The sequence below is a fragment of the Enhydra lutris genome, unplaced genomic scaffold (genome assembly GCF_002288905.1).
Source record: "Enhydra lutris kenyoni isolate GAN:26980312 unplaced genomic scaffold, ASM228890v2 scaffoldscaffold60, whole genome shotgun sequence".
Classification (NCBI taxonomy): Eukaryota; Metazoa; Chordata; class Mammalia; order Carnivora; family Mustelidae; genus Enhydra; species Enhydra lutris.
In genome coordinates, this window is record NW_019154144.1 from 6,941,175 (window position 1) to 6,954,422 (window position 13,248).

The 13,248-nt window shown below is 32.4% G+C and overlaps 1 protein-coding gene across 4 annotated transcripts in view; it reads left to right on the top strand.

The window, feature by feature from the left end:
* The window catches only part of LOC111158523 (neurobeachin), a 672,328-nt gene that overhangs the window by 64,531 nt on the left and 594,549 nt on the right, over nt 1-13,248 (top strand). For all 4 annotated transcript variants that reach the window (XM_022520602.1, XM_022520603.1, XM_022520605.1 and 1 more), the window contains exon 2: nt 11,849-12,080. In XM_022520602.1, coding sequence (XP_022376310.1) covers nt 11,849-12,080 — 232 coding nt within the window. The remainder of the gene's footprint in view (nt 1-11,848; nt 12,081-13,248) is intronic.

Sequence of the window (13,248 nt, forward strand, 5' to 3'; positions counted from 1 at the left end):
TGTGGTTATATTTTTTTATTTGCCTTACTTTATGTTTAATTCACTCCTTGTAGATTCTAAATGTAGAAACTGAGGTTACTGATTTGAAATCTTTCTTCTTAAGTAAATGGATATTTAATATTGTAAATTTTCCTGAAGCACCTTTTTCGCTGCATCCCATAAATTTTGGGATATGTTTTCATTTTATTCAGTTAAATTTTTTTTTTCTACTTTCTCCAGTGACATCTTCTTTGATCAACAGGTTATTAAGAAAAAGTTGCCAGATACTTTAGTATTTTTTCCCTGATGTATATTTAGTGATTTTAATTTTATTTTGATCAGAATTTTAAACTTTATTGAGATTTCTTTTGTAGTCCAAGTTAGTCTCATCTTGGTGAATATTTGATACACACTTTAAAACAATGTTTTTTCTGCTTTTTCTGGATGGCATGTTTTATATTCCTCCCTAACAACTAGATCAAGCTGATTAATGTTATTTAAAACTTATATATCTTTACTGATTTTGGGGGGGGTGTCTATTCATTCTCCCAACTACTGAGAGAGGAGTATTAAAATTTACAACAAAAATTGTAGATTTGTTTTTTTCTCTTTTGTTCTCTTATAGAATCATTCATAGTTGGGATCGCTATGTCATTTTGATGAATTAGCCCCTCCCTCCTTATAGAAAGTTCCTATTTTTCTTTTATAAAGTCTGCTTTTTTTGATACCAATATCACTACACCATTTTCTTTTTTATTGTATTTACATAGTGTATCTTTTTTTTTTAAAGATTTTGTTTGTTTATTTGATAGACAGATCACAAGTAGGCAGAGAGGCAGGCAGAGAGAGAGAGAGAGGGGGAAGCAGGCTCCCTGCTGAGCAGAGAGCCCAATGTGGAGCTCGATCCCAGGACCCTGAGACCATGACCTGAGCCAAAGGCAGAGGCCTTAACCCACTGAGCCAACCAGGCGCCCCTACATAGTGTATCTTTTTTAATCCTTTTCTTTTTAAACTATTTCTGTTTTAATTCTGGGGTCAGCAAACTATTACCTATGTGCTAGTCACCTGATTTTATAAATTTTTTTGTTGGAACACAACCATACTATATCATTTAGGTGGCTGCCTTCAAATTACAAACTCAGAGTTAAGTAGTAATGACAGAGACCATAAGGTCCTGGAAGTCTAAAATCTTTACTGTATAGCTCTTCAAGAAGACATTTGCTGACTTATATATATATATATATATATATATATATATATATATAGTATGGAATATAATTGTGTCTTGCTACATTTTATACATTCTTATAATCTCTGTATTTTAAGTGGTGGTTTTATATTATTTACATTTAATGTAATCATTATGGCAACATTTCAGTCTGCTGTTTTTGCTGTTAATATTCACATCTTTTTTTGGTTTCCCTTTTTCCTGTTTCATGTCTAGTTTTGGATTAACTGAATATTATGATTCCATTCTATATTACTATTGATTTATTAATTATACCTATTTTTTCTTTAAAATAGTTCCTTTTAAATTAAGACTTTAGCTTTTTAGAGCAGTTTTAGATTCACAGCAAAATTGAGGGAAAGGTACAGAGATTTTCCACATATCCCCTGATCCCACACATGCATATTCTCCCCACTTACCAACATCTTCCACCAGAGTGGACATGTATTAACAATTGATGAACCTACCTGGATACATCATAATCATTTAAAGTCCAATGGTTTACACTGTGGCTCACTCTTGGTTTTAAACATTTAAAAGTCCAGTGGTTTACACTGTGGCTCACTCTTGGTTTTAAACACTCTTGGATGTGATAGTGTATAAAGACAAATATCCACCATATATACAATGCAAAATATTTTTACTGCTCTAAAAATCCTCTGTGCTCCACCCATTCATCTGTCCTTTCACCAACCCCTGGCAATCACTGATCTTTTTATTGTCTCCATAGTTTTGCCTTTTCCAGAATGTCATATAGTTGGAATCATACAATACACAGTGTTCTCAGATTGGCTTCTTTCACTTAGTGAAATGTAATTAAGATTCTTCCATATCTTATCATAACTTGATAGCTCATTTCTTTTTAGTGCTCTATAATGCTCCATTGTCTGGCTGTACCACAGTTTTATCCATTCACTTACTGAAGGACATCTTGGTTTCTTCTAAGTTTTGGTAGTTATTAAAAACAAATTATTAAATTATTAATTTAATCTAATAAAATTTTAAGTTAATTATTAAATTAGTTATTACAAATACTATAAACATCTGTGTGCAGATTTTTGCATGAACCTGAGTTGTCAGCTCCTTTGAGTGATACCAGTGAGTGCAACTGCTGAATCATATGGTAAAAATATGTTTAGTTTTGTTAGAAACCACCAAACTGTCTTCCAAAGTGGCTGTACCGTTTTGCATTCCTATCAGCAATGAGTAAGAGTTTCTGTTGCTCCACATCCTTGCAGCATTTTGTATTGTTAGTGTGTACTGGATTTTGGCCATTCTAATAGTTGTGTAGTGACTTTTTTTTTTTTAAGGTAATTCTATAACCTTTTGCTTTTTTTTTTTTTTTAAGATTTTATTTATTTATTTGACAGACAGCACAAGTAGGCAGAGAGGCAGGCAAAGAGAGAGGAGGAAGCAGGCTCCCTGCTGAGCAGAGAGCGTGATATGGGGCCAGGACCCTGGGATCATGACCTGAGCCGAAGGCAGAGGCTTTAACCCACTGAGCCACCCAGGTGCCCTGATATTGTTTCTTTTTTACATTCAGTGTTTCCTAGAGTTTTTAATATACGTTATTAAGTTATCATTCTCCATCTTCAAATAATATATCACTTCAGTATATGGTTGGAACCTTTTGAATGTATACTTATATTTCTTCCTCTCCTGTCCTTTGTGCTGTTGCAGTCATTGCTTTTACTTCTGTATGTTTAAAAGTCCCTTAATACATCATTGTTAGTTTTCCCAGTTATTTTTTAAAGAGTTTCAAAATGAGAAAACAAGTCTTTTGTATTTAACAACAAACTTAACGATTTCAGAATTCTTTAATTTTTTGTCATTTCATATTTCCATCTGGTTTATTTTACTTCTGCTGAAAGAACTTACTTTAACAATTCTTATAGTAAAAGTCTGCTGGCAATGAATTCTCTCAGCTTTTATTTGTCTGTAGAAGTTTTTATTTTGCTTTTATTTATGAGATGGATTTGGGTTTTTGGTATTAGCCTTAGAGTTACAATTTTAAAAGTATATAGTGGTTTGGCAGTTAAGACTTCTAATTTTTACTTTTTTTTTACTCATTGGATGACTACTAGCATCTAAGTGTACTTATCATTTGTTATAATCTTATTAAGTAATTATAAAAGTGGTTTTACCACTTTTGATAAAACTGCATGTTGTTTTAAATATATTTTATTTTATTATTATTATTTTTTAAAGATTTTATTTATTTATTTGACAGAAAGAGAGATCACAAGTAGTCAGAGAGGTAGGCAGAGAGAGAGAGGAGAAGCAGGCTCCCTGCTGAGCAGAGAGCCCAATGCGGGTCTCAGTCCCAGGACCCTGAGATCAGGACCTGAGCTGAAGGCAGAGGCTTAACCCACTGGGCCACCCAGGTGCCCCTATTTTAAATATATTTTAAAGAGGGCAGTTATTGTATGAAAGTCACTCACTGTGCTGTGAAGTGTGTAAACCTGGCGATTCACAGACCTGTATCGCTGGGGCTAATAATACATGGTATGTTAATAAAAAAGAAAAAATTATAAAAATAAATAAATAAACAAATAAATAAAATAGAACATATCACCTTTTGATCAAAAATAAAGCATTAAAATATTTAATGTTGAGGTTAGAGCAATAAAGACACTCTTTCCCTCAAAACATTATCCTGCTAAACAGTAATGGAGGGATGCCTGGGGGCTCAGATAGTTAAGCATCTGCCTTTGGCTCACATCCTGATCCCAGGGTCCTGGGATTGAGCCCTGCATCAGGCTCCCTGCTCTGCAGGAAGCCTGCTTTTTCCTCTCTCGCTCCCCCTGCCTGTGTTCCCTCTCTTGCTATGTCTATCTCTGTCAAATAAATAAATAAAATCTTTTAAGATTAAAAAAAAAAAAAAAAAGAAAGTCACTCACTTTGTTTTCTCCTTCAATCCTTAGAATTTTTATGCACTATATTTATAGCATTTGCTATACTCCTGGGTATAGTTATTTCTATACCATATAAGGATTACCAATATGAATTACTTTTAAAATAATTTTTTAAGGACTATTGTGAAAGAAATAGGAAACAAGTAATTTTCTATTTTTCTTGCTTAAGTTTGTCAGCTGGGTTTAAGATCATTAGCTTTTATTATGTTCATGTCCAAATTATAAAATATTTTCCTGTTACATACTAAAAATTTATCTGAAAGTCATTTATGATACGTGTATCAGATCTTGAAGATTCAGTGACTGATGGAGCTATATATTTATGTGTGGGTGATGGTCTCTTTAGTTTTGGTATACTTCTTAATTCTATATAAAATTGGCAAGACTAGACAAATTCTGATGCTGACACTAGCTTTGGGACCTTGGGCTGGTTACTTAACTTATGCTAACCTCAGTTTCCTTGATTGTGATGCTATCTTACAAAATTGTGTGAATTAAATGAGATGATACACATAAATTATTCAGCACATAAATGGTCACGGAGTGGTCATTTTAAATATCATGTTTCCACTTTGTAAAATTATAGACAAGTTTATCTCAAAGATTCCTTCTTTAGAGGTTAATAACTCAATACCTTTTAAATTTAGATTGTATCTGCTTCTAAAGTAATTTGATTGGCTTATAGGAAAAGACATCTGTGTAGTAAGAGGAAGAAAACAAAATGTAAGCAGGAGGACAGAGTAGAGGAAGGAAATGATAACAAATGTAGTTATCAAAGTTTGAACATTAAATTAATATTTTCTTTTTAGATGGACCATACTTTTGTTTCTTTGTATGTCTCATAATCTTTTTGTTGAAGAATGGACATTTTGAATATTGTCATGTGGAAAGGCTGGAAATCATATTTTTCTTCCATTTTCCTTGTATTTGTTGTTGCTGTTTTGGGTTGTTGGCTTAGTGATTTTCTAAAATATGTTTCTAAGTCTGCATTCTCTGTTGTGTATAGCCATTGAAGTTCTGTTTGTTTGGTGGGCTGATACATTATTTTTTTTGAAGGTTTTTGTTTTTTTTTTTTTTTTTTTGAGAGAGAGAGAGAAAGAGAAAGCATGAGCAGGGGAAGGGGCAGGGGGAGAGGGAGAATCAGACTCCCTATGGAGCAGTGAGCCCAATGCACGGCTTGATCCTAGGATCCTGGGATCATGACCTGAGCCAAAGGCAGACGCTTAACCTACTGATCTACCGAGGTGCCCCTCAGCTGATGTTTTGACACAGTTATCTTCAATGACTTGAGCCAAGGAAAGAAAAAATGAAAAATCAAAAAATACTCTTCCTGCCTTTGTAGATTTGCTCTTGGGGCACTCCTGCAATGCTTGGTCAGGCTATTTGCAGCTCTCTCCTAGCTTTTACTTCCTACTTGTGTAGAATCTAAAGGCCAGTTCCAAGTGAAGGCTTAGGGTCTTTTTAGGCTTTTAGGCTTTTTCTGTATGTGCAGCCTGCCCAGGAGATATCTAGGTCTTTATGCCCACACATACCTTCTTTCCCCATCTTCTTTCCTAGGCTTCCAGGTCTGTTTTTTTGTGTATTCCAAGTGTTGTCTCTAGCTCAGGCTGCTGCAGCTAGTATCTGTGCCTTTACATGCTATCAGCAGCATGCTTTCAGCAGGTCAGGTGTCCCCAACCTGGAGGTGTTCTAAGTTTGGTGAAATAAAGACAGTTCTTTGCACCTGTCCTTGAGGGAGCTGTCAGATTGGTTGAGACCCATAAGCTTGAATATAAGGTTCTTGCTACTTCTCTGGAACTAGAAAGCAGTTCCTCTGGAACTTGTACAGGATGCTGCCCTCATGACTATTGCCCTCCCAGGTTTGGGGGATTATTGGTGGGACAAAGAACAATAGCTTCTTCTTCACTACGTCTTCCCCTGGCTGGTGTACATTTTTGTCTTGACTCCAGAATTTTTCAGAAGTTAGTTTTGACAGTTTTTGCCAGCTTATTAGTTTTTTAGGGAGAACATAGCCTTAGAGTTTCCAATTCTGCCATTTTTTGGTGGTGTTGTTATTTTTCAAAGGAAGATGTTTTAAACTAATTTCACTTGAAAATAGAAACTGGAAGTGGAAATACGATTAAGCCTGATTTTAACAACTAAAAATTGTATGTAGTATACTTAATGCTTTACTAAGTCAACTGTACAAGTCTTCTGAATTTTACTTATTAAACCTTATATATTTTCCAAGTAATAATAGAAGAAAAACTAAGGCAGCTGAAGGTATAATCAGGAAAGAGAAAGTATCTCTGGCTTTGTAATCCCCAGTGGAACATTAAAAAGTTATGTGGCAGTAGGGGCAATTCATTACTGAAGGGGAAAAACTTGAATAGTCTCGCTTAAAACTTGGTGACTGGCCGTGAATCAGACCCTCTTGCCCCATTCTCCTGAACTCCCGTCTTGCCATCTTCCCATTCCTTGTTAAACACTGAATAATTTTCATTGGCTTGTCACTGTGCTTATGTGAAGATACAGGGGGTAGTTAGGAATGGTCCTTACCCTTACAAAGTTTATTAATGTGGGGGATAGAAAGATATCTGTGAACATCTATGGTATTATGTCATCATTGCTATGGTGTACATGGGTGTTACTGGGAATTCAGAGAAAGGCAAACTTTGTGGGTTCTGGGAAGGCTTTCTGGATAAAAGTGCTATCTAAACTGGTATTTGGAGGCTTAATGGATGTTAACAAATGTAAAGGTTGGAAGAGAACTCTATGTCATGTATAGGGAATAACATATATGAAAAGTTTTAGGTGAAGTGAGAGATGTGCAGTGCAGAAATATTCCTATGACTGTAGCTAGCAAATGGGAAGTAGAGGAAGCTGGAGCTGAGGCGTTAAATCGTGACTTTATAGGCAGTGTTATCTAATTTAGGATTTATCCAGAAGGATAAGTTGCAAAGAAATCCAAATGGTTACTAATTGTCCAGTTTGATCTAATTAATAAGAATTATCTCATATGATTCTAATAATCTAAGATTTCAAAATAAAGGCATTTAAAAACTCTATATTTAAAAAGATAAAAGATACTTAAATTGCTAGTAATTACAAACTTAGTCCTTTCAGAAGGTATTTTCCAAGTCAGTTAGATTTTATATTCTAACTTTTTATATAGTAAATTTTATTTCTTTGTGTAAATAAGAGTAACTTCATTTAAAAATCTCAGCTGTGGTATTTATTTTATATAAATTCCTCTATGACCAATTCTTGGGTAGGAAGCACCATTGTGGACCACTTTTCTTATAGTGGCAATACCTTTTAGAATTTTTTTTTTTAATTTTAAGATAGTGCTTTATGACTTTATGAAACCAAAAGCAAAATAGAAAAACTACAGTGTGAGTAAAAAAAAAAAAAAAAAAAATCTTAATTTTAATCAACTTTGCTTATTCCATCATCTTCCACCCGTTTTTTTACTCTTGGTTCATTTTTTCCTTCTTCCTGTAGATAGATTTTGATTTGAAGGTTACAGTTACAAAGTTTTGATTTTCAGACTGTAACAATATCAAACATTGTGGATGTATTCACACTAAATTATATGCTTACACATGGTTAAAATGATACATATTATGTTATGTATATTTCACCACAGTTTTTTTTTTATTAACATAATATTTGTTTTAGGGGTATAGGTCTGTGATTCATCAGTCTTTCTTACACAATTCACAGCACTCACCATCCTTTTAGAATTTTAAGGAAAAGGCCTAGAAGAAAAGAACTCTCTTAACTGTACAAATAGAGTATTGCAATGACATGTTCATATTTACAGGAAGTCTTAATTGATTTATAAATCTCTTTTATACTAGGGTAACAGTGATTTTGGCTTTTTTTGGTTTAGCTTTTTCAGCTTTGTTGTGTCATTTTTATTGCTTTTTAAAGGTTGCCCCCTGAGTTTTCTTTTTTAGTGTTTATTGCTAATTTTCCTATAATTGAGCCTTCAAAGTCTTCTACTTTCTTGTTGAAATAACCTTAAATAAATTAGTTGTTTTTTAAAAATTTTATTTATTACCTCTGGGTGTTTTATTTCTTACCCATAGAAATTATTTTCTCTTCTTTTATTCCACATACAGTTCATACAACACTGATTTCTTTGTAGATCTACTATGATACGCCTTGTGTTTTTTATTTTTTTTTTTAAGTCTATACTTCTAACTTCATAGGAAGGTATTTAGGTTCATTTTTCATCTAGATTACACTCCTGGATCTGTCATTTTACTTACATGTGACTTTGTTCGTGCTGTTTAACCTCATTTATTTTCACTTTTATAAAAGAAGACAATTGTGCATTTTCCTCATAGGATTGTTAGAGAATAGTTTAAATAATGAAAGCCAGTTGTTTCTACTTCTTCTTACATGCTTTAGTTGGTAAATATGGAACCACTCATTTATAAGTAGGGAATAAATATTCCTCTAATCTTGGAATGATAGTTTTGTAAGTATTTAACCTTATTAACACTAAAGTATTAAAAATTATAATAAGGTTAGAAAGAACATCTGAAAATACAGGCCCACTTTACAACATCTACAATAAATATTTTTACAGCTTCTGACAAAGAAGTCAGAGATCCAAACTGTACTCTTTTGTAATTAAATGATACATAGAAAGGAGCATTGTTTTTTAACTGTGAAAGATGAAACCGTAAGCTTCCTAAAACAGAGGCCTCATTGTTAGAGTTATACATATTAATTGTTGATTCCTTTAAAAGCAGACTATTTTTTTTTCCTTCCCACTGAACCCATCTCTGTTATTTACACATTACATAATGGTTGTTGGTTATGCCAGACTCTATGGAAGCACTTACAGTTCATTTAGGAGGTTAGTCTAAAAAATTCTTCAATATTCTCCCATTTTAGTATATACAAATTCTTACGCACATTTATTCAGAGACACGTAGGCTTAAACCTTAGTTATCTCCTTCTATTAGTTCAGTTAGTAAGTGTCCACATCATTGATTTTCAAACCTGTTTTTTTTTTTTTTCCTCCCTCTCTATATGGTTCCCTTTTAGAGAATCTCTTCTGAGTTACTAACCATTGGTCTACAAGGGTCATAAGTAGTGACCCAAGTCAATTGGACATATAAGTAGAAAAGTAACCAGTTCTTTGATAAGACCATGGTATGGTGAAAAGATGTTTGAGTTGGTTCTCATAAATCTACAATTAATATCTAAGAGAGTACATGATCCACAATAGTTTAACTTGCTGGAAACACAAGGCTCAAGCTATTTGTTTTGTGGTACTTCAGACATACGTGATTATATGACTACTTTTGTTGTTGTTGTTGTTGTTAAAGTTAGGGTCATAAGAGAACTGGTAATAGCTAATCTCAACTGAATGTTAGCTACATGGCTAATTTTGTTCCTAAGCACCTAAACGCCATTACTTTATTTAATCCTCATAACTACAACACTGTTAGATAGGAACTTTTATTCCCATATTTAGATGAAGTAACTGAGACTTAGAGGAGTCATTAAGGTCACACAGTAAGTGGTGCAGCTAAAATCTGAATCCAGGAAGTCTGAATTCAGAAACAATCTCTTAACCATTCTAGTAGCTATTTTTGTTAATAAGACCGAAATAGTAAGAGGAGTTGAAGTTGTTTCATACACAGAGGTAAAACCAGCCTTTAACCCAAGAGAATATCTAGGTCAGTTAAAAAAAAAAAAAAAAAAAGTCAGAGTTAGGATGAGGGCTGGTTTCTCATATAGTTGAGTTTTACAGCTTTTACAGAGAAAAATACAGAGTATAATTTTAAAATTTGAGAATATTTTGTTTTTAAATTCTTAAATTTCAAGACTTTAAAAATATTCTTAAATGAGATTATTGCTTGTATGGACTTGTTTGAAGACGGACTTATTGGGTTTTGATCCTGGATCCTCTATCTACTAGTTTTGTGATCTTTTCCAAGTTAAATTTTCTGTGCCTATTCTTCCTTATCTGTAAAATGAAGATAATAATAGGTCCTTTCTCATAAGTTGTTAAGAATTAAGTTATTTAATATATGAAAAGCCCTCAGAATAGTGCTAAGTGGTATGTAAGCTTACTTGATGGTATTATTATTATTATTAATTATATTTATCCCATATATCTACCCTTATAATGAATATTTTTCTTTGATAAAAAATTCTATTTCGTGAACCTAATTTCTGGTACCTATCTGCCCCTAATTTTATTTCCCCCTTATTTCCATTTTCCTGACTACTTATTGTTTATATCTTCTTTTATGCTTTCTGTAACTTATGAACCAATTTCAACTTTTGGGGGAATAAGGTAGAGTGTACACACACACACACACACACACACACATATACATATATACACACATCTTTATTTCTGGAACTTAACATTATTAGCACATGGGGTTTTTCTTGTCCATAGATATATCCCTAGTTCCTAGAACAGTAATTTCTAATTTTTAATAAATAAAATATTTACTGAATGAATGAATAATGCATGTATGATTTCAAATTTATTAGGTATTTTGTATATGGCTATTATTTTCTTCCTAAATTTTCTTCTATAGACCAGAAAGATACCTAGTTTTTCAATGTTCTTCATTAAGAATAGTACTTATAACAATATAATTAATATGTCATATGTGATTTGAACAATAGAGAATAAGAATATCATTACATCTTTTATTCTATGAGTATTTGTCTATCACTGTACTTAAAGTAGGAAAGAGTAATACTTTTTAAAAAGTTTTTTTTTTTTAAATTTACTATTGAAGTAGAGTTGACATACAGTGTTTATTAGTTCCAGGTATTCAACATGGTGATTTGACAATTCTGTGCATTTCTCAATGCTAACCACACATGTAGTCACCATCTGTAACCATGCAATGTCTTTACAATGTTATTGGCTATTGACTAGTGTATTGTTCGTTTCCATGACTTACGTATTTTATGACTGGAAGTTTGTACCTCTCAATACCCTTTATCTATTTTGCCTGTCTCCTTGCTCACCATCTGTCTGGCAACTAAAGACAGATGTGAAATAAACGAAAAACAAATGAACAAACAGACCGAACTCTTAGATATAGAGGACAGTAATACTTTTGACTCACTTGTTGTAATGCCACAAGTCAAATACATTGCTGTTAAATCATCTTTGTATATCAATTCACAAGTTTTAAAGTAAAATATTATAAGATAGTAGGTATATTTTAAACATTTTTAACATTGATTCTATCATTTCAATTTTTACTATAAGTTTGCTAGTATCAATCATATTTCTTTATCTTCTGTACATGGTGATTAGGCCCTTTGTTTCTTTTCTGTTACATCTCATTTGTCAGTCTAGTAATGAACTAAAGAAAATGAACTTCATGTCTTAAAATTTATCCTTTGTGAGTTCTGCATTTTCTAATGATTATCACTTTTTGAAGCCAAATTCTTTTTTATAGGAATTTGTCCTGAATCCTACCCAGTAGTCCTCTGCACCATTTTGCTCCATTTGATTTGAAATTACCCTTTTCCATTTTTAAAAAACTAGACATTGCTAGTTTTCATTCTTATAGCACCCTTAATCTGTAGCTTTCAAATTTTTATCAAAAGTAGTGTTAGACTAGAAAACTTGAAATGTTTTAGAGTAGCTATGCTATCATGCAGGTTGAATTATTATTTTTATTTTATTGTTATAAATAATCTCTCATGTTATCATTAGTTATTGTTTCTTTTTGTTTATTTTCAGCTGGTTGGTGGAGAATTTGACTTGGAGATGAACTTTATTATCCAGGATGCTGAGAGTATAACATGCATGACAGAGCTTTTGGAGCACTGTGATGTAACATGTCAAGCAGAAATATGGAGCATGTTTACAGCCATTTTACGAAAAAGTGTTCGGAATTTACAGACTAGCACAGAAGTTGGGCTAATTGAACAAGTATTGCTGAAAATGAGTGCTGTAGATGACATGATAGCAGGTATGAGGTTATCTGACAGGATAATATACTTAAAGTGTTTATCAAGGGTCACGTACTTCTCTTTATATTCTATTGGTAATATAGATTTGTTGGAGCTAACTTGATTTAAAATAGATAGTAGAAATGTATGGAAAATTTGCCCTGTATATTAAGGGAAAACTTGAAGAATAGAAAATACCTTTTTCTTTATTAGACAAAATTCTGATTTTGCTTTTCCAGGTTTTAGAAAATCTCATTACATGGAATAAATAACCACGAAATCTATCAGAAAAATAAACAGTACCTTTTTACATAGTACTTAGTTAAATTTTACGTAATTAAAATTTTACAATATGTATTACAATTCTGTAAAAGTCCACTTTACCAACTTCAAGCTCCATGCTTTTCAGTTTCGTATATATGGAACTATGACAGGAGGAACTAATGTCCTTAGGATAAGCATGTTGAATTTTTGGGAAGTATCTCCATTTTACTTTGATATTCTTTAGAGAAACTTTTGTATTAAACAGATATAGAATACAACATAAAATTTGCCTGGATAAGATAAAAATACTAATTTTCGTCCTTGTTATGTGTTACTTCAAATATGAAGTCTATGATTATTCATTGCCAATCCTTTATCTCCCTGCAAGTTCATTCTCCTTTGTTGTTAGATGCACTTCAATAGAAATGTTTTGAAAGATATGGTCTCAGAGCAACATTATTCCCAGAAAATAAGCTTAGTGTTTAAAATGTTCATTCTTTTAAGCCATGAATCTTCAGCATATGTCTCTTCTGATATAAAAGAGTTTTCATAATTTTAAAAGTGCTAATATGATTCCTCACAATCTCATATCTGATTCTTGACAAGTAGTTCAGATACCAGAGAATCCTCTCTCATATTTTGATTTATGCATAATTAATTTTAATATTAGTAGAACAAAACATTAAGAAGTAATGGAGTGAAGAATTAAAGATGAATGTCTTTTAAACAATATTTAAACATTTTTGTTTTTCTTATAGACTATATTAAAATAATTTCTGATTGCTTTCAAGGTGGTATCTATCTCTAGAGTGATTTAGCATTCTCTATATTGGTTACTAATGGTTAACTTGATGAAAAATGAAGTTCAAATTTAATACCTTTTAATGATAATATGTACCATCTGTAAACCATTCTGTAAATCCT